The 25,541-nt window shown below is 37.9% G+C and overlaps 1 protein-coding gene across 1 annotated transcript in view; it reads right to left on the reverse strand.

Moving 5' to 3' along the window:
- The window catches only part of LOC118621396 (cysteine-rich secretory protein 1-like), a 74,159-nt gene extending 54,222 nt beyond the window's left edge, over positions 1–19,937 (reverse strand). Inside the window, exons 1-2 of the mRNA XM_036248708.1 lie at positions 19,870–19,937; positions 19,639–19,771 (exon numbers count right to left, since the gene is read on the reverse strand). Of these exons, the coding sequence (XP_036104601.1) occupies positions 19,639–19,771; positions 19,870–19,937 (201 nt within the window). The remainder of the gene's footprint in view (positions 1–19,638; positions 19,772–19,869) is intronic.
- Positions 19,938–25,541: the final 5,604 nt, after the last annotated feature.

Genomic DNA, 25,541 nt, shown 5'->3' on the forward strand with positions numbered 1-25,541 from the left:
TTCTGGATCCGATTTGCTAATATTTTGTTCAGGATTTTGGCGTCTATGTTCATCAGGGATATTGGCCTGTAGTTTTCTTTCTTCGTAGTGTCTTTTTCTGGTTTTGGACTTAGAATGATTCTGGCCTCATAGAACGTGTTTGGAAGTCTTCCTTCTTCTTGAATTTTTTTAAATAGTTTGAGGAGAATGGGTGTTAGTTCTTTTTTGAATGTTCGGTAAAACTTCCCCGTGAAGCCATCTGGGCCGGGCTTTTGTTTGCTGGGAGAGTCTTGATTACCTCTTCAATTTCCTTAGTTGTTATTGGTCTGTTCAAGTTTTCTATCTCTTCTGGGAATAGTTTTGGGAGATCCTGTGTTTCTAGAAATTTGTCCATTTCGCTTAGATTGTCAAATTTGTGGCCATATAGTTGTTCGTAGTAGTTGTTAACGATCTTTTGTATTTCCGTGGTGTTGGTTGTTAATTCACCTCTTTCATTTCTGATTTTGTGTATTTTGGTTCTCTCACTTTGTTTCTTGGTGAGTCTAGCTAAGGGTCCATCAATCTTGTTTATCTTTTCGAAAAACCAGCTCTTTGTTTCATTGATCCTTTGAATTGTTTTTTTGGTCTCTATGTCATTTATCTCTGCTCTGATCTTTACTATTTCCTTCCTTCTACTTGCTCTGGGGTTTTCTTTTTGTTTGCTTTCTAATTCTTTAAGTTGTGAGGTTAGATAGTCAATTAGAAATTTTTCTTGTTTTTTGAGGTAGGCCTGTAGTGCTATGAACTTCCCTCTCAGAACTGCTTTCGCTGCATCCCATAGATTTTGTGTTGTTGTGTGTTCATTTTCATTGGTTTCCAGGAAGTTTTTGATTTCTTCCTTGATCTCCTCGGTGACCCATTCATTGTTTAATAACATGCTATTTAGCCTCCATGTGTTGAAATGTCTTTGCATGTTCTTGTTGCATTGATTTCTAGTTTCATGCCATTGTGATCTGAGAAGATGCTTGATATGATTTCAATCTTCGTGAACTTGTAGAGATTTAGTTTGTGTCCTATCATGTGGTCTATCTTTGAGAATGTCCCATGTGCACTTGAGAAGAAAGTATATTCTGTAGTTTTGGGGTGTAATGGTATGTAGATATCTATTAAATCCATTTGGTCTAGTGCTTCATTTAGAGTCTCTGTTTCCTTGCTAATTTTTTGCCTAGAGGATCTATCCAGTGCTGTCAACGGGGTGTTGAAGTCCCCTGCTATGATTGTATTGTTGTCGATTTCTCCTTGGAAGTCCTCCAGAAGATTTTTAATATATTTTGGTGCTCCTATATTGGGTGCATATATGTTTATCAAGGTTATATCTTCCTGTTGGATAGATCCTTTCAATATTATGTAGTGGCCGTCTTTGTCTCTAGTTATGGTCTTCATTTTGAAATCTATTTTGTCAGATATGAGAATAGCTACCCCAGCTTTTTTTTGCTTTCTATTTGCTTGGAAAAATTTTTTCCATCCCTTCACTTTCAACCTATGTGAGTCTTTTGTTGAGAGGTGGGTCTCTTGTAAACAACATATAGATGAGTCATGCTTTCTTATCCAATCAGCTACTCTGTGTCTTTTTATGGGCGCATTCAATCCATTTACGTTTAAGGTGATTATTGATATGTACTTATTTATTGCCATTTTTGTTTAGTGTGGTTCTATTTTTCTTCCCATTTCTACTGCTAATTACAGCAGTCCTTTTAACATTTCTTGCAGTGCTGGTTTGGTGCTAATGTATTTCCTTAGCCTTTTTTTGTCTGATCTTCTATTTTGAATGATAGCCTTGCTGGGTAGAGTAGTCTTGGATTCAGATTCTTGTTTTTCATGACTGATTACTTCATGCCATTCTCTTGTGGCCTGTAGTGTTTCTTGTGAGAAATCAGCTGAGAGCCTTATGGGGTTCCCTTTGTAGGTAACCTGTTGCTTATCTCTTGCTGCTTTTAGGATTCTCTCTTTGTCTTTAATTTGTGGCATTTTAATTACTATGTGTCTTGGTGTTGGCCTGTTTGGGTTCTTCTTACTTGGGACTCTCTGTGCTTCTTGAACTTGAATGCCTTCTTCCTTCACCAAATTAGGGAAGTTTTCTCTCACTATTTTTTGAATATATTCTCTATCCCTTGCTCATTTTCTTCTTCTTCGGGGACTCCTATGATGCGAATATTATTACGTTTTCAGTTGTCCCATAGTTCTCTTAAGGTGTCTTCCTGTTTTTTAATAGTTCTTTCCTTTTGTTTTTCTGATTGGTTGATTTTTTCTACCCTGTCTTCTAATTCACTGATCCGGTCCTCAGCTTCCTCTATTCTGCTTTTTAAACCTTCCAGTGTGTTTTTCATTTCTGATATATCATTTTTTATCTCTTCTTGTTGGTTTTTAATTTCCAACTGGCTTATTTTCAGTGTCTCTATGTGCTTACTCATGCTGTTTAGCTTCCTCAAGATCATGGCTCTGAATTGTAGCTCTGTTAACATGCCTAATTGCTCCACATTGATCTCATCTTCGGTGGAGGTGTCTTGCTCTTTCATTTGGCTTCTGTTTCTGTGTTTCACCATTTTGGCTATCACTGTGGGCTTTGGAGCCTGTCAAGTTTTCCCTGTGGGTGTTGGTGTTCTACTGTTTGTGGCTCCCTCTCCTGGGTTTAGATGAGCGAGGGAGGACCCACGTTAAACACCACTGTCAAGTCTTACTTTCCTGGTTAAAGTTGCCAGCCCAGGAAAGGTACTGTTATCCTCTAGGTTTTTGCCTGGAGGCTAGCAGTCTAGGTTACTTGATGAGTTTTGGGTTGTCAGGTGATTGAAAAGCTCCCTCAGGTGCTTAGCACAAGGGGATTTCCTGAGGGTGGGGCAGATTCTGGTTGTTAATGAGCCTCAATTATCACTTCAATGGCCCACAGGGTGGGGTTGGATCTCCGAGGGAGGGGCTGCTGCCTCTCCCCAGAGCCCTTGGATGGAGCAATGTGGCCACCGTCCTGTGTGGCTGCACTCAGCCAAAGCTCTGAGCACCCTCCAGATCCCGAGTGTCCCCACACAGTTCCAGTCCAGTCTGCCCTCCCTCTGCCGGAGCCCAAGGTGAGTGGCTGTGGCTGTTTCAGCCTCTGTCCCGCTCTGCGCTGTGGAGCCGCCTGGGGGTGTGACCCGTGGGAGCTGCTCCCAGCTAAGGCGGCTGCCGAGCTGCCAACCGTGGGCTCCCAGCCCCAGTCTCGCGCATTCGCAAGCTTACCCGGATGGAGTCAGTGTCCCTCGTTATATGGTCCTCCAAGCTGTTTTTCTGCTGCTTTTTCCAGTCGATTTGTCTGTGTTCTAGTTGTAATTCCAGTTTGGTTCCGGGAGATGGTCTGTGTAGCTCCGTTCACTCCGCAGCCATTTTTTCCTCTCCATATTGTTTTCTATAGGGTCTGCACCAGTCTGCATTCCCACCAGCAGTGTATTAGAGTTCCCTTTTCTCCACACCCTCGGCAGCACTTTTTGTTTGATGATTTGTTGATAGTGGCTATTCTGACAGGTGTGAGGTGATACCTCATTATTGTTTTAATTTGCATCTCTCTGATGATTAGTGATGATGAGCATTTCTTCATATGTCGTTTACCCATTTGTATGTCATGTTTGGAGAGGTGTCTATTTAGTTCCTCTGCCCATTTTTTAATTGGGTTCTTTGTCTTCCTTTTGTTGAGTTGTATGAACACTCTCTATATATTGGAAATTAACCCCTTATCTGATCTATCATTGCAAATTATGCTCTCCCATACAGTGGGTTGCCTTTCCATTTTGATGATTGTATATTTTGCTGTGCAGAAGTTTTGAGTTTGATGTAGTCTCATGTGTTCATTTTTCCCTTTGTTTCTGTTGCCTTAGATGACATATCAGTGAAAATTCTGCTACTTATGATGTCCGAAATTTTGTTGCCTACAGTTTCTTCTAGGATTTTTATGCATTCATGAGTCACATTCAAGTCTTTTATCCATTTTGAGTTTATTCTTGTGTAGGGTGTAAGTTGATGGTCTAGTTTCATTTTTCTGCATGTAGCTGTCCAATTTTCCCAACACCATTTTTTAAGGACGCTGTCTTTACTCCACTGTATGCTCTTGCCACCTTTGTCAAATATTAATTGAACATATTGCCGTGGGTCCATTTCTGGGTTCTCTGTTCTGTTCCACTGGTCTATATTCCTGTTCTTGTGCCATTACCAGGCTGTTTTGATTACAGTGGCTTTGTAGTATAACCTGAAATCTGGTAATGTGATCCCTCCAACTTTGTTCTTCTTTTTCAAGATTGCTGTGGCTTTTCAAGGTCTTTTTTGGTTCCATATGTACTTTTGAAGTATTTGTTCTAGTTCTATGAAGTATGTCGTTTGTATTTTGATGGGGATTGCATTGAATCTATAGATTGCTTTGGGTAATATGAACATTTTAATGATGTTAATTTTTCCAATCCATGAACAGGGTATGTTCTTCCTCTTTTTTATATCTTCCTCTCTTTGTTTTTTCAATGCCCTGTAGTTTTCTGCATATAGGTTCTTTATTTCTTTGGTTAAGTTGATTCCTAGGTATCTTATTTTTTTTTCCCCGATGGTAAATGGGATTGTTTTTTTTAGTTTCTCTTTCTGTGAGTTCATCATTGGTGTATAAGGATGACATCGATTTCTCAATGTTAATTTTGTATCCTGCTACTATGCCCAATTCATTTATTAAGTTTAATAAATTTTTGATGGAGTATTTGGGGTTTTCTATATATAGTATCATGTCATCTGTGAATAATGACAGTGTCACTTTCTCCTTTCCAATTTGGATCTCTTTTATTTTTTCTTCATGTCTGATTGCTGTGGCTAAGACTTCCAATACTATGTTAAATAAGAGTAATGAAAGTGGGCATCCTTGTCTTGTTTCTATTCTTAATGGAAATGCTTTTAATTTTTCCCATTGAGTATGATGTTGGCTGTATGTGTTTGCACTTTAACTTAAATCTGAGCCCTTTCTGAACTTAACTCTTGCCTTTTTGGTCTTCACAGAATTATTTAGGACAAAATCAGTCTAGTCTTATTGTCAAGTTTTTGGCCCAGTAGCCTCTGATAGGCAATATGTCTAGTGATTCTTCCTGATCCTGAAATTCCAAGCAGGTAGGAGGCAGAGATGCCAAATGAACAAGAGAGAGTCCTATGATACTGAATTTGTAACAATCTCACAATTATTCTCTCCAGAGTGGAATGTTTATCGACAATACCAGTGAAGAATCGTTACCTTGGATAAATTTGAGAGCCATTTTCATACAGACCACAATCGGAAAGACAGTGTTTTCATGCTTTCACTTCAAAATCATTCTCATCATAATGGCCTGGACAAAAACTTCAATCAATAATCAAAATCAATAATAAGACCACGGATTCCTACTAATCTGGTTATACAAATAATGATGCCCTGGTCGGTTTGGCTCAGAGATTAGAGTGTCGGCCTGCGGTCCAGAGAGACCCGGGTTCTGTTCCCGCTAAGGGCACGTACCTCGGTTGTTGTTTGTCCCCAGCCCTGGTTGGTTGGTCATGCGGGTGGCAGCTACTCTATGTCTCCCTTTCATGTCGATGTTTCTCTCTCTCTCTCTCTTACTCTCCTTCCTACTCTATCTGAACAAATAATGGAAAAATATCCTCCGGTGAGGATAAGAAAACAAAACAAAACAAAACAAATAATGAGAAGTGTGCCTGTATCTGCCAGGGTATGCTACATATTATGGAAACACATTTTTTAAAACCAACATAATTAAGGAGGAAATCTAGAATGCTGCCTTAGCCTCTCACAAAGAGCACATTTTAATTTTACCTATTCTGGATCATGGTGTTTGCCCACCTTCTTGTCTGCTAAGGTAAAGTTTTTCTCTTCTAATATCAGAGGTGAAAAAAAATTTCTTTAAATTTACTTTTAAATCTTTCTTAACTCGCTTAGAAAAAAATGGCAATATTCTTGGGAAGTAGGTGCTCTTATTATATCTATTCTACAGACCATAGGCTGTGGCTCTGAGAAGTAATTTAAATAAAAATCTCAGAGTTAGGAAGTGGCAGAACCAGAACCCAGACCCTTAAGCTTCAGAGTCTAGGTTTTTAAACACCACTCTCTAGCACTCCATATGGTTGTAAAACAGATAAATACAGTAAACAAAAACAAAACACCATTTTTTTCTTACATATTTTCAGTAAATGTGTCACTTCTAGTTAATTTGTAAATTGGTCACCAAGACCATGCAATGGTCTCAATCACAACATGAGCAGACAAGGGAGGCCTTTTGCATAGAGGGATGAGTCTGTGGTAAAAGCCAGGTGAAGTAAAGTGGGGCATTGGTATCGCAACTCGATATTGCTCGTTGTGTTAGATGTGCCTACGTTAATGAGATGTATAGGAAAACAAGCCACTGAAGTGTTTAGTATAATTTATGGTCAGGAAAACATAGCAAGCAACTTCCACTCGTCACATATTTGGATTAGGTTAACGATTAAGGTTCTCTGCAGCAGGGAGCCTCCTGCTCTCAGTTCTTTGTTGGATACCCCTATATCATCTTGATATTCTCATAACTGTGCTTATACCTGCCCTCACATAAAGCAAGAAACGTCACTGTTTTGAATTGTGTGTTTGGAGAGGCAAGGTTGATGCATCTATTTTGAGCTAAGAATATTAAAATAACCCTGTCAAAATGTACAGAAAATATTTTTGAAAGTGTCTATAACTCTTATTATGATTAGTATGGGACTTCTTATTTATCTTATTTTTTTATCCTCACCCAAGGACATTTTTCCATTTTTTTGTTCAGGTAGTGTGGGAGGGAGAGAGAGAGAGAGAGAAACATCAACGTGAAAGGGACACATCGAGTGGTTGCCACCCACATGACCAACCAGGGCCAGGGACAAACTGTAACCGAGGTACACGCCCTTAGCAGGAACCGAACCCGGGTCTCTCTGGACCGCAGGCCGACGCTCTAACCACTGAGCCAAACTGGCCAGGGCAGGGACTTCTTATTTTTCTTGTTGATTTCTGCAGTTAATTTGACTGAGCCTGTTTTATTTAAATTGTTTCTTTTATGCATAATGTGTGTATATATTGTATGTTATAAATTTAGTTGTGATTTTTCAGTGCAATCTATGACTAAAAAAATGCGAATCATAAGGAGACCTCATTATAATGTCCATTATATGCTGACTTTAACAAGATTTACATACCTGGAAAGCTTATAAAAAGCAGAGGTATTAATCTATCATTATTTTTTTAATATTTTTTCTTTATTGATTTTAGAGAGAGGAAAGGTAAGAGAGGGAGAGATAGAAACATCGGTGAAAGAGAACATCGATTGGCTGCCTCTTGCATGCCCCCCACTGGGGATCAGGCCCACAACCTGGACATGTGCCCTGACCGGGAATTGAACTGGTGACCTCTTGGTGCATGGGTCAATGCTCAGCCACGGAGCCACATTGGCCGGGCAATCCATCATTATTTTTTAATGGAGTACAATGCCTTAAAACAAGAATATAAATCATAAGTATATAGTTTAGCTAGTTACCAAATTAATGGGTTGAATGGTAGCCTCAGAAAGGTGTGTCCACATTCTAATCCCTGGAACTGCGACTGTCACCTTATTTAGAAAAAAGGCTCTTTGTAAATGGAATTAAGTTAATAATTCAAAATTATCATCCTAAAGTATCCAGGTGGGCCTTAAATCCAGTGACAGTTTCTTACAAGAGATAGAGGAGGAGAGGACATAGACAGAGACAAGGCCATGTAAAGTCACAGAAAGAGATTGGAGTCATGCAGCCACATGCCAGGAACACAAGATCCAGGTGGAACAGCGGAGGAAGGATTCTCTCCTAGAGCCTCCAGAGAACAGGTGGCCCTGCTGACACCTTGATTTCAGATTCCGGCCACTAGAACTTGGAGGGAAAAACTCTCTGTTGTTGTAAGCTACCCACTTTATGGTAATTTGTTATGGAAGACCTAGAAATCACAATGCCACATAACCATCCAGGTCAAGAAGTAGAATATTACCAGCACATAAGAAGCCCTTGTTGTGCTTCCTCAAGTCTTACCTCCTCCCTGAAGGTAACTGTTTCCCTAACAGCATAGATTATTTGTGAATGCTTTTGAGTTCTATATAAAGTCATTCAATATTTATTTTTATGCCTGATTTGTTTTGGCTCATTGTTATTTTCATCACATTTTTTTTTTATATACTGCTATGTATACTTGTATGCTATTAATTTTCATTTTTGAGTAGTAACCCATTTTCTACACAGTTTACCTATTTAACTGTGGATGATAATTTTTATTAGTTTTTGGATACATCTTAGGATACATATGCATATTTTCCTTATGGGTATAGAAATTATGTCTGCTGGGTCACATTCAACTTCAGTTTAATTTCAGCTTCTAGAACTCACGCCTACTATACATATTTTTCACTGCTGCCGCCCACCTGCAGGCAACCTAGAAGGATCTTCAAACTAGACTGTTATAGTAAGGAGTTTCTCTTTTGTTCCAAAGACAATGTATCTATTTGTTTATGACTGTCAAGTTGAGAAATAAATCTCCACAGTACCTACTGCTTAACCTGAGAAGAGGCCAAGAAGATCTGACTGCCATTCTCAAAGGTGACATTGTGGTCACCCCCATCTAATACCCCTGAGGGCTAGACTTGGGCATGCAAGCAGAGCTCCTCATGACCTCCTTCCATCTAGTCCAAATTCTGTTTCAGCCCCTCTCCCTTCTTTTGGAAATAATTTGGTAAGATTTTTTCACAGTATAGACTCTATAGCAGTGGTTCTCAATCTTCCTAATGCCGCGACCCTTTAATACAGTTCCTCATGTTGTGGTGACCTCCCAACCATAAAATTATTTTTGTTGCTATTTCATAAACGTAATTTTGCTACGGTCATGTCTTGGGCGACCCCTGTGAAAGGGTTGTTTGACCCCCAAAGGGGTCGCGACCCACAGGTTGAGAACCGCTGCTCTACAGGGTTAGAGTTAGAAATTGTTATATTTTTTAGAAAAGCTAAAGGACTGCGTTCATCACATTGGCTCAGAGGTTAGAGTGTTAAACCTCAGACCAAAGGGTCTCAGGTGTGATTCCCAGTTAAGGGCACATACCTGGATTGCAGGTTCAGTCCTCTGCTCCATGTGGAGGAGGGGCAAGCAATTAATGTTTCTCTCTCTCTATCTCTCTCTCGCCCCCTCTTTTTCTGTCTTCTACTCTATTTAAAAATCAATGGAAAAATATCCTCGGGTGAGGATTAACACAACTAAAGAACTTATTAATATGAATAACATCTAATTATCATGTTTTAGAAGATATCCCTTTATTAAATAAAATATTGATAATCTGAGAAGGACTCTACTATTGGGCACAGGCTTTTAACATAATTTGATTGTGTTATGCATTCATATTCCAAATTTTTTATAAACTTAAATACATGTGTTTCTTAGAATACTCTGTATGCTACTGACCTGGATGGCCTTACAGTTCGACAAAATTTTAGAAAGACAGATTCCTGACAACAGGCCCTGGCCTCACTTTTAGTAGAACATTTGCTTTAGAAAACTTGCAATTGTAAATTCTTTCTCTGCCTCCTTGAAATGTAGACTTTCTGTAACCTAGGAATGTCTTGTTTAATAACTTTGAAACTATCCTTTGTACTGTAACCATCGAGAAAAATAGAGCTCTTGTTTCCCCAGTGCTGTGGGAGGACCGGAGCCTAATTTCAACCAACAACAGTTAGTGAAAACAGATGTGCCACTCACATTGACAACCTACCTCGCATTCTCCAGTATTTTTCCATTCACTCACTTCCCAGCATTTAAAAATTCTTCTGCTTTTTATTTCAAGAGTTGAGTTCAACATCTCTTCCCTCCTGCAATAGAGTTTTGACCCTTGTTGCCATAGCCTAAGTTTTCCCACCTAGTTTTTAGCAAGTACTAGACAAAATTTTTCTTTTACCTTGCTCCCATTACTGTTTCTTTACCTCATTGGTTCCCTTTCATCCTCTATATTCCAGATCAGATGTTGTGAGCATCCATTTGAGGAGACGGAGGGATGGATTAAGGTGAACTCCAGAATGCCCCTGTTCACCCTCAGCACTGGGCTACCTCCGAATGCAAAGTGCCACCATCTTCCTAGGGAGTAGAGCCCGCCCCCCCAACTTCAGACTCAGCTGCAATCTGGGTAGAGAAATAAATCTATTACATTCAGCATTCAGAGGAGGCTTGAATTGTCAGAGTAAGAAAAAAAAAACAAGAAGGATAAAGGCTACAACTCTATGTTCAGGGTGTAATAGAGAGCAAGTAGAAGAAATCCTTAAAATGGTGACCGGAAAAGGATGCAGGTCACTTAGATAATCAGGAAAAAGAAAGAGAGACAGAAATTAGGAAACGTTGAACAACTTAAAAAATGCAAAAAGAAACAAACAAAAATTATTAAGTCTCCACTGAGTATCCTGTGAGCTTTGTACATTCTTGGTTCACGACACATTTATTTGGATGAGAATGTGGGCTCTCTGGTGTCTGTCAGTGAATCTTTTCCTCTGGATGTATAATCAGAGAAATTAACTCACCAAACTGGAGGCACTATAAAAACATAATCCCTTGTACTTCCCAAATCAGCCTTCATCAACTGTGAAAAATGGAGAGGCTGTCCTATATGGACTATTAGCATTGGTTTGGTACTTCAAGATCTTAAAATCTAGAACCTAAATGAAAGTATGGCCTTTAACTTGCAGAAAAGAGTGAGTTAGAAGCAAAGAGCTAGTGACTTATTTTAAGTATTTGGTTTCCTTCCTTTAGGAAGAACATTAGAAAATCCTGAAATAAATCTCTTAAGTGTTGTATCAATAGTAGCAATATTTGTGAGAATACTTGATACATTGCCATTTCCTACACACTTACTAAAATTAAAAATAAATAGATAAAATAAGTGTATTGTATTCTCATTACTATAATTTCTCCTATATATTGTTATTATCATCTGAACACCACGTACCCTTATAATTGCATTTGTGAAGCTCTGTTTTCTGCTGTGGCAAATAAGACTGAGTTCCCTTTGAATTTAAGAAATCATTAATCGCATGAAATTTTTAAGTGTGAGACAAAGGGGATTTTTAAAGCAAGTCCTGTAGATGTTCCACAAAGGGCTTCCCTCACTCAGAAAGGAGTGACCCAGGAATTCCTCTGTTCAGGAGCAGAGTAGCACGTGCTGTAACTTCAGCAGTGCCGAGCAGTACAGATGGCAGACCGAGACTGCCAGGCAGAGGGTGCCGATGCCAGAACAGCAGCTGCTGGGAGTCATGGCCCAGCAGATGGTGCAACGTCATAGGTCATGGCAGCCATCAGCAGTGAGAAGTGTAAGTTCACCTTAGGAGACTCCGGACCAGCTGTCCTGAACCTGGTACAAAATGAAACATTACTTGCAATGATCATTTGGTGTGCACTGGTGTTGAGTGTGAGATAATGATAACCACTGATTATTGATCAGAAGTATGCCTCTATAAAAATACAGTCATGGATATCATATTTTCAGTAATCTGATTAAGTAAAGCAAATATTACTAGCTGCATGTATACTTACAGGCATAAGAAGGAGACCTAATATTTGCACTGGGAATTATTGATGTTTTTCAAGTACTAACTAAATTACATAATTTATTAATCCTTATAGCTAGTTTTCCTTAAGCTTTGAAAATGTCAGATGTATAAGAAACACATAGGATGATGGCTGTAAAGTACATATTCTTGGGGGGAGGGGGGTTCTTTCCTAAAATGCTTAACTCATAAATTCTAAGAGTAAAGCCCTAAATCTGTAACTAACAGGCTTCTTCAGGGACGTGCATGCACTCTAAAATTAGAGTCCTTACCTTAAGGACATTTGGAGAAATTTTTTAAAAAAGTAAAGTCTGTGTGAATAAGTATCATCGCAAAGGGAAGAAATGACATACTGGTCATCTGTATATGGGAATTCAAGTGGGATACTTATGACTTCATATAAGGCTAGATCCAGACGCTCAGATACTTTTGCAGGTCTGCTTGTCTCTGCTGGGCTTCTCCCTGCAGAGTATGGAGTTTGACTTTCTAAACAACCTCTTTACTCACTCCTGAAAATGACTCTATTCTTGCTTGGGTGGATTCTCATCCTGGAAAACAACAGTCCCCAGGTCTGCCATGGGAATTAGCTGCAAGTGTAATGACTGGGGAGATAAGTAAAGATGGATCATGTGAGAACTGAATACAGCTTGATTTAACTCTAGCTAGAATAAAATGAGGAGTAGGCAGAAAAAAATCAACAGAGATTGTTACTCAGACCCCCGTTTTTTATTTTTGTGAGTCTGGTTGCCTAGGTGCACTGGCTCAAAGAAATGCATGAGCAAGGATTTGGCAGTACTAGAGAGAAAAATAGTGCAATGCCAAATTGGCCCACACGGAGGCCAATATAGAAGCTAAGGCTCAAGACCTGACTTCCTGATGGAGTGTAGGTTACAGATTACATAGAGCAAATCTCAAGACACCCTGGGTTCGTGTGTTGAGTCCTGCTGGGAGCTGACTAGTTGGAGGTGCAGTAAAGGTAATAATAAGTCATTTCTCAGGTCTTGGGGATAGTTCTGAGGTGTGGTCTAATGGAAAGTATCCAGGAGGTTGTTTCACCTTAAAGCTCAGGAGTTGAAACATAATTTAAATCAAGATGATATCTTTAGCCTGCCAGAGGCAAGGACCTTGTGACAGGTCCCGGCTACTGATTTCTGCTGCCTCTGAGGAGTTGCAGGATATCTGGGGAAAAGGTTAGGTCTCTGAGGGAGAGAGAGAAAAATTTTAGATGAATTTACAACTAAATTGAATCAAAATCATAGGGGCCCTCTGTTTCAAGAATAAGTCAAAATATTCATTGCTAAAAAAAATTGAACCTTAATCTCGAGGAAATAAAAATAAATGGAAAGATTTACTTAAGCAATTGGCAGTCTTAGATTGTCATTTTAGAAAGATCACCTTTATCCACCCTCTTATTCTTAGGTACAAATATTGTTCAAAGGGCCCCTGACATCTTAACGATGAAATCTTAACAATAAAACTCCTGTCACACCTCCATCTTTCTTCCTAAAAAATTATTATTTTTTTCTTTATTGTTGTTAGAAAGAGAGAGGAAGGGAGAGAGAGATAGAGATAGAAACATTGATGAGAGAGAAAATTAATTGGCCGCCTCCTGCATGCCCCCCCAGAGGGGATCAAGCCCCAAACCAGATCATGTACCCTGACTGGGAATTGAACCAGTGACCTCTTGGTCATGGGTTGACATTCAGCCACTGAGCCACACCAGCCACCGGGCAAAATACATTTATTTATTTATTTTAATTGACAAAGGGATAAAAAAATAAGTGTTTTCTAAGAAAAATTATTATAGAACCCAAAATCTATAATTTTGTAATGTTTTATTTTTGGACAAAAATATACAACTAAACCGTCCACATTTAGAAAGAAGAACCAAGGAAAGAATGCTGTTAGTGTAAGGACGTCTATCTGTGTGCCATGCTGGGTGACTTGATTATACCTGATTCTCGGTAACATGAACATGCCCCACCTTAAAACTGATTTCCCCTGTGTCCTGACCAAACTAACAGGAGGTCAAAGATGAAAAGATGTGAAACAATCTGTGGGTTTGTAATGATATAAGAAAAACAGCTCTCTATTATTGAGTGTTTATAATATTTTAAGAGCTTAGCATGTAATATATCACTTCACTCCTACTATAATCCTACAGAGAGGTACTAAGTCATTCTCCTTTTTCAGATGAAGGTATCTGAGATGGTAAGATATTAGACAACCTGGCCAAGGTCATATAAGAAGTAAGTTGTAAAGACAGGACTTGAATGTTTTTCTGTATGATCTCAAGACATATTATTCTAATCACTATGTCCATCATGCCAGTAACAAAAAAATGCATCCTCAATTTCTTAATTTAGAAAATGGATATAATACTATTTCATAGGATGGCTGAGAATATTAAATGAAACACAAACAGCCCTGGCTGGTTTGACCAGTGGTTAGAGCATTGGCCTGCGGTCCAGAGAGACCTGGGTTCGGTTTTCGCTAAGTGCACGTACCTCGGTTACAGTTTGTCCCCGGCCCTGGTTGGGTCGTGAGGATGGCAACCACTCGATGTGTCCTTTTCATGTCAATGTTTCTCTCTCTCTCCCTCTCACTCTATCTGAACAAAGGATGGAAAAATGTCCTCAGGTGAGGATTAAAAAAAGAGAAAAAAACACAAACATAAAATGACTAAGGCAATATTTAAGCTCCTCACCTGCAACATGTGAGTTCTTGAATCACTGTGGCTTTGGAAGAAACAACTGAAGCTTGCTCATTAGTTTGTTCATAGTCTTAGGCCAAAAAATTAATCATGTCATGTTTGTTCACAGTTTAATGGTTGAAGATGTTTATATCCCCACTAACTTCAGTGGGGACAGAGAAGTATGGGAGAGCAGCTGGAATATTTGGTGAGCACTATTGTTATGCAATTATTTATAACCAACAAAATCATGTTTTCATTTCAAAAAAGGATTGTCATGATATAAATCTTAATTTTGCCTCAAATATAATTATATCAATATTTAAGTTGAGGGGGGAAATTCATCCTAATTTTCAGAAACTTTAAGCTATATACAATCACTCAGCTGGTGTGTCTCAGTGGTTGAGCATTGACCCATGCACTAAGAGATCTACAGTTCAATTCCCAGTCAGGACACAGGCCCAGTCAGGACACAGGCCCAGGTTGGGGGCAAGCAGGAGGCGGCTGATCGATGTTCTCTCTCATTGATGTTTCTATCTCTCTTTCCCTTCCTCTCTTTCTAAAATCAATAAAGAAAACAAACATTTAAGCGATATACAATCTACTTTAGTTTTTATAAAATTTTCACTTCTAAATGGTCCTCAAATCACAAATTTTAAAGAGGTAATTCTGACATGTTTATGTCTTTATGTTTACAGTAGTTGTAAATTACTCAGCTTTACACATAACAAAGGAGATTTTATATTCACGGCTGTAAATCTGAAAAACTGAACTGGTCAAATTACAGTGGGAAATGTTATGCTTTCTTTTCTCTTTATGAAACAGGTTTTAGGCATATTATGACTCATAATTAGCAAAATGCCACCAGAATCTTCTTTAAAAAAGGTGGCGGGGATCTAAATGAAGAATAGCAAAGGAGTCACTTTTTATTTGTAATATTAACTATGAACTTTCTACATAACACAGTCATACCTGAGAACATTTTTCTCTTGCCTCTTATTAGTGTTGTAACTCTGATCTTTTCTTTTATTTTGATTTCTATGAGCGCATTATAAAATCATGGTTAAGCCTGGCTGGTGTGGCTCAGTGGATTGAGCGATAGCTCAGGGACTGAGAGGTCCTGGTTCGATTCCCAGTCATGGCACATGCCTGGTTGCAGGCTTGATCCACAGTAGGGGGCATGCAGGAGGCAGCCGATCAATGTATTTTTTTCACATCAATGTTTCTCTCTCTCTCTCTCTAAAACAAACAAACAAAAATAAAAAAAATATATATTAAAAATCCTTTTAAATAAAATAAAATCATGGTTAATAGTTTACAAATATGTTATCAACATGTTTAAGAATTCATTTTGCCAACAAATTTTCTTGCTTCATTACTTTATATATAATAACTGTAACTAAGGAAACCATTTTAATTAAAAATTCTTATAGGAAGAAACTTATTTTTCTGGCAGTGTCCATGAATCCCTTGCAGATACGCCAAATATAAATCACAAGAGTGTGCTATTTGTCATGATATTAGCCCAGAATGGGTTATTGTCAGGATCTAGCAAATGTGAGGTGATGATACAGTGGCAGATTATGTTCCCAACGAGACTTGGCAGTCCTTTGAGTAATAGAAGCCAAGGCATGTTAACTTTGACTTAGGCTAGACTAGCATCCTAAATTTTTTTCCCCTCATTTGCACATAAGCAGTAAAGGCTTCTGTTGTCTTTTAAGCCAATGACTGTATAATGCTAAAGGTAAATAACCAAAGTAGTAGGTGATGTTTAACATCTGTGTTATGTGTAACTGCCTCTTCAGGGAATTTATAGACACAGAGGAGATTTGATGAGGTGTTTATTTTAGCCAGACTGACATTCAACTCGAGATTTTAATAATCCCTTTGTTATAAGAGGTATGAGTAGGTCAGATTCTTGGCACTGGGAGTCAGGGAACAATATCTTTAGACAATGAATTTTCTAAGACTGGCATGGGAGAATGAATGGTCTTTACCGGCATGGAATTATATTCTTGGGGTTGTAATGTCTCAGTTCCTTTAACCCAGTCCTGGAAGACATGCAGCTGTGGGTTCAGTAGAACTAGAACAGAGGCAGCGTCCACAATGTCCGTTCCATGATGAAACCAGGTCCAGATCAGCATCTGTCTAGATTCAGTCCATTAATCCATTGTGTGGAGTCCACACGACTGTGAACCACATAGGCGAATGCAGGAGAACACTCCCTCAGCAATAGGAATCCCAAGAGGGCAGGAGGGCAGAGAGAGAGAGAGAGAGAGAGAGAAAACACTTTCGTTTGTCTGGGAGATTAAATATTCAGGTTTCTCAAGCTTGCAGTGGCCATGCCTATCTGGCCACTGACTTGCTTCCAGGTGTGACAGACAGGTAGTCACCTACCCACATCATTCAAACCTTACTGAACATGCGTCTAAACTGCCTTTGTCCAGTCCCTTCCCCCATCCGTTAGTGGGGAACAGACCTGGAGTATTAACTGTTGTCTTTCTGACAAAAGCTGTACAAATCGCATGCCTATTTTATCTAGTCTTCCTTTTACTTCTTTCCTGTTGAGTAATAACCAGATTATTGCAACGGCATCACCCTTATTCCTAGATGATCTGTATTACTATCATGACCAGTTGACCTAGAATTTGTTTGTACTTATTTTCTGCTTATAGACATATTAATATGCCCATTTACTGTAAGGGAACTAATTCTAAAATACCTTTTTTAAAATATATATTTTTCTATTCATGCAAAATGAATTCGATTCACCATTTAAATAATTCATTAATTTGCTCTTAATCTACTAATATTTAATGAGTTGACACTCCCAAAATGACATTATAGATTTATTTTAAAGAAAGCTACAAAGCAAAAACAACAACAACAAAAAAAAAAACTTACGTGACTTTTGTTCTTTTGGTAATCAACCAAGCTTTTTCTATTTCAAGGAGTTTTCTCAGCTACCAGCTTTCTAACATGCTTTTTACTTTATAGGTAACTCAAAATATATGTTTACCATGTATAAACTTAGCTGGTAAGATGGAGAGACTCATTATTTCCCCTTTTGTGATAAGGGCCTGTCTGTATGAGTATACCTACAAAATAAAGACTTTATTCTACAGACTTAAGTATGTAACAGTTTTGCAAAATATTTTGTGAGCAAAGTATATATTCAGAATACCTCAATGCCTGAACTTTGAAGGGAATAGAGAACTAGCTTGTACTTTTAGAGTCATTTTTTATAATGATGATGTATAAGACATAATTTATCATTTTGTATCTTGAGTGCTAGATACTCAGCTAGCTATTTTATTTCTAACTCTTACAACAACCCTTCAGGGAGCTTGCTTTAAAGAAGAAAGAGGTTAAGTAGTTACCTAAGGTCACACAGCTATGAAATTCTTGAGATAGGATTGTATTCCCCTGTTTTGTACTTTTCTGCTCATAATCTTTCAATGCATGGTATTTATCTTATCCTCTGGACATTTTTCCTCAGTATTATACTTTTTAGTCTAGACACCATCATCCTGATGGAAGTCAAAGAGCCATGCTTTCAGTTAATAAATTAGGGATTGACATATAACCCAAAATATATGCCGTCGGAGATGCATAGTTAATTCTGTTCATTGAAAGCACATTGGATCATTGGATTTTTTCCCACCTAATACAATTTCTTCTTTTATTTTAAAGAAAGTTTATAAAACACCTTAATATTTAAAATATTTCATCTCTAAGTAGTGTGACATTGGTTATTAAGAGTGTCCAGACTAACTATGTGAGCACCAATTTTTTTTTAAGAGAAAGAAAGAAATGGAGAGAGAGAGAGAGAGAGAGAGAGAGAGAGAGAGAGAGAGACATCAATAGAGAGAGAGAGAGAGAGAGAGAGAGAGAAAGAGAGAGAGATCAATTTGCTGTTCCACTTATATATGCATTCATTGTTTGATTCTTGTATGTGCCCTGACCAGATATTGAACACGCAACCTTGGCATATTGGGATGATACTGTAACCAACTGAACTACTGGCCAGGGCCAGCGCCCCAACTTTTGACATCTTTTTGTGAATCTAATTTTACAGAAAGTTCTTATTATTCCTTGATTTGTGTTTTTCTTACCAGTGTATTCATCACCTTACATTATTTCCCACCAGAGTATTTTAAAGTTGGTTACTGTAGTAACATATTTACATGCAATTTTTAAATATTTCTTTCATCATGGCAACTAAACCGGAAAGAAAAGGCAGTACGATAAATTAGTAAGAGTTAAGGGATAGAAGGTATTTATTATGAGTGCTGTTCAAATAATATGGATAACTAAAAAAAAAAAAAAAATGTAACTTTGTAATGAAATAAATTCAATTTGATGGTCTAATCTTCCTCTTTCTCCTTTGGAATGTCCCCTCAAAATAATGGAGTCTTCAGTAGCCAACAAGGGGCTATTGCCAAATTAATGATCTCTTTTATTTCTTACCATCCCACCTTTACCCTTCAAGTTAGATGAGAACTAGCCTGCTAATGTGTAAAAGTTTTGGATGCTGAAAACAAGAAAGTAAAACTGAATGTGGATATTATTAAAAAAATAAGCAAAGGGCCCAAAATTTTGGCCTCACTTATGCCAGAAGCTTATGATGTAAAACCTGGATTTAATATCTAGCCTAGTTGCAATTTCAACCTTCTCCAGAAATATAATTTTAATCAACCAGTCTGGAATTTTCTTGTCAACACCAATGAGGTCATTTGTCATATGGGCTCCATCTATTCCCCAGTAGGAAGAAGAGGCAATATGCATGAAAACAACTATGCTAGTCCCTTCACCACAAAAAGATTTCCTGGCTTGAATGCAATTCTTTCTTTTCCTTTGCTAGTGGTTCCCTTGCCCCACCCTTCATCCTGAAGAAGTATTCTGTTCTGTGCAATCCTTTCAGTGTCCTTAGAGTTCCTGGATAAAATACTGCACTCTTCATGAATCTTTTAGTAAAGCCAATTAGATATTCAAGTTTATTTGGCTGAATGTCGTTTTTAACAATATGTAAACCATGGTATTTAGAATAAAAGAGCCGACTTCTAAGAAAAATAAGGTTGGGAACCTCAACATAATTCCTTTATAAAAACGTGTTTCATTTTTGAATACATAGATAATGAAATGGATAAAACTGGGGCCAACTAGGAAAAATATTGACACATAAAATTCCTGTGACATTTTCTGTCTGAGGCAACCTGGGAAGGACATGTGGAGTGATGGCAGATGCTATGTAATCAAAATGAAAAAAAACAAAACAAAACAAAACACAAAAAACAAAGTTTGTATCTATATGTTCCAAAGACATCATTGTTAAGACTTACACTGGCCATATAATTCCTAACGGCCATTTTGCCAGCTTCACCGTCATAGGAGAAATGCAACCAAATGCCAGGAACCAATAAAGCACCCAATTCCATATCTCCATTCCTGTTAGACCCAACCCCCTGCCCAAACCTATCAACAAAGACCCAAAACCCACTGAGTAACAAAAGCTTCCTGCCAGTGGATACATATAAGGACAAAACTCCAGCTCCCGGGGACTGCCATCATACCTCATCTCGCCAGTACCCCATGGCTTGGTGATGTGTAGCCCTTCCCTTTGGATATCTCCGTCCACCATCCCCTATTCTTGAAATAAACACATTTTTTTCTTTATTTCCCAACTGAAATTGTTATTTAGCATGCCCTCGCACCTCAAACTATCAACTTTCACCTTTCAGTTAATGATTGAACACCTACTTTAGGGAGAGACAATAGAGAGGAGAAGTGAGAACCTGATGGCTGAGAATCCCCCAAATGTAATATCTCAGAATGGTAGTCACTTAAATTCAACAAGAATTTATTGGATTCTGGACAAATTCGCACTATTGACTCATACATACAGAAACAACTTCTTTCTTGTAGTTCCTATGAGCCAGAAAATAATTTTTTTTTAAATATCAGATATAATGTAATAATTCCCATGACTTTTTTATTTGCTTAAAATCATAGTCTCTTTCTTACACTCTTAAGTTTTTCTTTACATTTGTTATCTATTTCAAATTATAAAAATAAATCTTAATAATTTAATTTAATAACTATTAATAGAGCCCTTACTCTTTCAAAGTTGATATACCAGGTTCAAGTGCTCTATGAGATAGAAAATTCCTCGATGAAAAGGATGCGGTATAGACAAAAATAACAGGTGGTCACCATAGCAAAAAGTGTGAGTTAGTTTGTGTTTTACCTAAAACTTAGCTATGCTCTATACAGAATAGATGCTCCAAAATACTTGGTGACTGAGTGAATGATTGGTTCAAATTTATTTCTATACATATTGTTACATTCTCATTAAAAAACTAGCATGCAGAATTTTGAGTTTGGCTACAGTAAAATTTTGATTTGTAGTTTTATTAACATTAATATGATCAATGCATACATATTTGAAAGAAATTGATTCTTTTTCATGGAGAAAAAATTATTCTACCTGTTTTGGTTTCTGCAATTTTAAATTGAATAAACCAACAAGAAGTTTGATTCATACTGTTGGCCCCAAAAACACCACCAGGATGTTAATGGTGACTGGACCTCGGTTCAATAGCCTTGGTACTTGAGTTCTGGCTAAGAAAAAATTCAGAGCCAAGACTCAAATATGAGCAAAAGTTGATTTAGAAAGTCACAGAGATAGAAGAAGCGAGGCATGGAAGAAGTGAACCAGCCAAGCTGGGTGGGCACAGGGAGCAAATTACAGAGGCAAAAGGAAGACCCTTAGAGCTTTGGAGAAAGGGAGGCAAGGAAAATGCCCTGGGGAAGGGGTGGGGAAAGAAGCAGGTATGCTCCATGTGGTCCACAAACAGAGCCACACTGGGTGCTTCATCTTAAGGGTATTTATCTGGAGGTCTCAGAGGAGGATCCCAATAGAATATTCATGAGTTTTTCATATGTGTCCTTTCAGAGCTGTGGTCTCTACTGATTGGTTGCACCAGGGCAGGTCATTAGTCAGTGAAGCTGGTCCTGAGGTCAGCCATGGCATTGCTTGTCTGATTTTACTGCTTTTCTGGGCCTGGAGCTGAAACACAATGAGGCCTAGATGTATTTGATGCAAGTCAGAACCTCATTGTCCTTTAAAGTTTAAAGGCTATTCTCTGGCCCCCTTGTTGGTTTCCCCTCCAAAGGGGACTAACCTTCATGACTAGTGGCATGCCAGGGGAAGAAAAGGTCTGGGGAGGGTTCAAACTACATGACCAGCAACATGAAAGGTCAGGGGGTCATGACTAGGGCTATGCTAGGGGAGGAAGGGGGTGGGGTCCTTGTTTTTCCAGTTTTTCCCATTGCTAGGCACCTGGGGCTTTCCACACTGGTGCCCTTCTGTACATGGCCCATCGTCTTTGCTCTGCTAATGTCCAACTGCCTACCACAATATTATGTCTTATTCTGAATATTTATATTACCGATTTAAGCCTTTTTTCCTGCACTAAAGCAATAAAGTGATTTAATGTGATATTAGACTTTTTAAAACCAATATTTTGCATAAAAAATAATTGATGATACTTTAAAATAGTTTTATATAGTAAGATGAGGTTTTTTATAGAGTAAAATATTTTACAAAAAAGCCAATTGTACTTTATTAATAGCTTTCTGAGCACATCTTTTGTTGAAGAGTTATGCATCCAAGAATCACATATTCAGTTCTCAGAATTACTTAAACAATGCTCATTGTCTATCAATCAATCAACTGCTTAATTGATTGATAGATTGATCCCAATGAGTATGTTTTTATATTTAAAATTTGGTATCCATGGGCTAAATATCTTGAAACTGTAAAATATTCTGTGTAGCAACCTTACCAATTATTTTCCGTCTCTCCACACTTGTATCTAGAAATCTCATGTTCAAATAAATAATCTTTTATCATATTTCTTCTGATCTTTGGATTTTGTAGTAGACATGCATTATTGTAATATTGCCCAAAGTGAAATAAAAATATATTTAAAATATACTTTTTTTCTGATAAATATGTTAGAGATAATATACACTGAATCCTCATACTCCCAACACGCATGACAGACAAAACATTATTAGTACATATTTAAAAAGACATGCTTGTGTCACAAGCAGAATATCTTTATCTGGGGAGCAGAAATGAAATGGAAACGCAAAGAATAGCAACTCAAAGAAGAAGCTTATATGGATGCACTACTGGAAATGAATCATAACATCTTTGTATTTGATTGCCATGGGAAGCAGTTCTAACAATATCTTACCATCTGAGTCAACAGAGCACTGAGTCTGCAACTGGAGGTTGGAAATAGCTTTGTCACTGGTTGGAATCTGGAGCCTCTAATGAACAGTATCTCTGGAGGATCAAGGAAGAGCCATGAAGATTCCTCTACCAAGAACTGGGCCAAATGACATACTGACTCTGAAAATGGTTTGGTTATATCTTCTTCTTTTTTCATCCTCACCCAAGAACACGTTCATTGATTTTAGAGAGAGAGGAAGGGAGAAAGAGATAGAGAGAAACATCAATGTGAGAAAAAAACATTGATTGGTTGCCTCCCATACACACGCCAACTAGGAATCGAATCTCAACCTAGCTATGTGCCCTGATTGGAAGTCAAACCCAGAACCATTTTGGTTTACAGGACAGCGCTCCAACATACTGAGCCACTGGCCAAGGCTGGATATATTTTCTTAAGACAACAATATAGAATCATAAATATAAAAGCTGGTTCTCATTTGAGAACCCTGGGGTGCAGAGCAAACAAACGAAGAGGAGTATGCATGGAGAGAAAACCACCAACTAGCCAAGAAATTCCTTCTCCAAATAAGGCTGCCATAAGGAAAATGAATTTAATGAAAGGATCTCAGTAAGAGATCACTCCTGCCCAGCTGATGTGGCGCAGTGGTTGAGCGTCAACCCATGCACCATGAGGCTGCCAGTTCAATTTCTGGTCAGGGCACCTGCACAGGTTGTGGGCCAAATCCCCAGTGGGGGGCATACAGGAGGCGATCAATCAATGTTCTCTCACATCGATGTTTCCACCTTTCCTATCTCTTCCTCTCTCTCTAAAATCAATAATAATAATAATAATAATAATAATAGGTCATTTCTGAGGTTACATAAATAAAAGTGTAAGCTAAGAAGAAATTAAAATTGAATAGGCTTCTGAAAAAATAACTAACATTCTAAAAATAAACACTAAAGTTGGATATGTATCAAGAATTGTTGTATATGGAAAAGGAACACATTAATAATCTCAGAAACAAGAAAATACAGTTACTCAAATACAGATCTCTCACTTGCAGAAGGAATCTCTGGCTACTTCGAGATTGAATAGATGGAGGTGATTATGTCCTGAAAGAGTCTGGGATTTCACAGGGTTATTACCTACTAATTGATCTCTGACTAAGATCACCCTCAATAAACCCTTGAATCTGCCTGGTAGGAAAAAAAAAAAAAAAAAGCCTTAAAACTAGATGTCAAAATTTCCTGAGTAAATGATGTATCTTCCCCCTAATCCAGACTAACAGCCCTGAACCTATAAATGTTTGGAAAAGCCTAAATTGGCATGAGTTGCCCTGTAAAGAACAGCTAGGAGAAAAAAAGAGCAGCATGTATCTCAAGCATTTAAGTCAAAGTCAAGTAAAATGCCCACACATCTAGAATCCTTACTATCTAGGATCCCAACTGTCATCTCCTTGAAATAGCCATGAATCTTAGCCTTCTGCCCAACTCTGACCATCTATTATTACCTGCAGGGTTCTCCAGGCTAACTGGGCCACTACTATTCCATCTAGGAAAACAGAAAAAGTCAGCTCTCAGCTGACTATTGAAGTTCTAATTTTACATTAAAGAATGTATTTTATTGCAATGGCCTAAATGGTTACAGGACATTTGTTAAAGCATTTTATGCATCCATGACTCTACTTAGTGCTAAGTAAGAAGAAAACGGAGGTGCAGCCCATTTGGGCCCTCGGGGCATGGTTTGTGTGCCATGTTGGAAATAGTCGGTGAGCCAAGAAGCTGTCAGCACCGCGCTTGCTGGTGCCAAGAGAGGCCTGAGCAGACTGCTCAGCATTGGCACTCTTCCTTCCCTGACAGTGCTACTGATGATGAGATGGACGGCACTGCTGTCGTGCCGGTCCTTGTCAGAACAAGAATCACACGGAGCTGTGCTTGAAACAGCCTCTCAGGATCTTCTAGGAATCACACACTAAACACTATTAATTTGTGTGAGATAGAGGGGGATCCAAGGCAGGCTGAAGACTACAGCTAAGAATATTAGATGCATTGCTTTATCTTCCATAGATACTATTCTTTCTAATAACAGATAAAATTAATAAATCCCAGATTTCTATTTCTATTTCTGCCACTAATTTATTTCCATAGCTACCCAGAGCAAATATGTGGTCTGATAACTTTGGGATTTAAGCAAGTAGTCAGGGTGTGGAGCCAATGAAGTAGAAAAAAAAAAAAAAAATCCCAAACATGTAAGTAAAGAATAATTAGGACACCAATAAAATCTTACCCAATCTGTTATATTAGAATTGACAACATGCTGTCAAGACTGACGTTCAGCAACAGAAACATCATACATAATTATTTCATTATCAATCAGTTACAAAATTATTACTGAATGTAATTTATATTATTAGTTTTAATATGATTTGGTTTGTACAGTATTATGAGGATATGTTTTGCAATTTGTTTTGCTTATTAAGATTGTATATTAGATAATATTATTTGTTTTCTTGCATATTAACAACAAAATAAAACTCTATTATAGGGAACATGAATCATGATATTAATAAGGTTCTGAAAAAAATGTTTTCTTAATCAAAGCAATTTCTGTACTATTGCAATACCTGTGTGACCTTCTAATATGAACCAGGGGTGTGTGTGTGTGTGTGTGTGTGTGTGTGTGTGTGTGTGTATGTATATATATATATATATATATTTTTTTTTTTTATATTTGTACAGAATAACAACTCTACCTTCTGCAAAAGTATGAATTAATGGTTGTGCCAACCATTTGTGTTACTAAGAGGAGTGTTTGGCATAGTGAGAGGAATAACTGGCAATGTGGCATACCCACAGTGCAGTTTTTTAAAATTAATTTCAAGGAATATTAAGACTATCCAGTTGAAATAGAAATTATTTTCTAGATGAGATATTTTTAATCCTCTGGCATTCTGATGAGCTTAATCACATATTAATAATGATTGAAAAATTCCTGTGTTC

Source organism: Molossus molossus, unplaced genomic scaffold, assembly GCF_014108415.1.
Source record: "Molossus molossus isolate mMolMol1 unplaced genomic scaffold, mMolMol1.p scaffold_m16_p_8, whole genome shotgun sequence".
Taxonomy (NCBI): domain Eukaryota; kingdom Metazoa; phylum Chordata; class Mammalia; order Chiroptera; family Molossidae; genus Molossus; species Molossus molossus.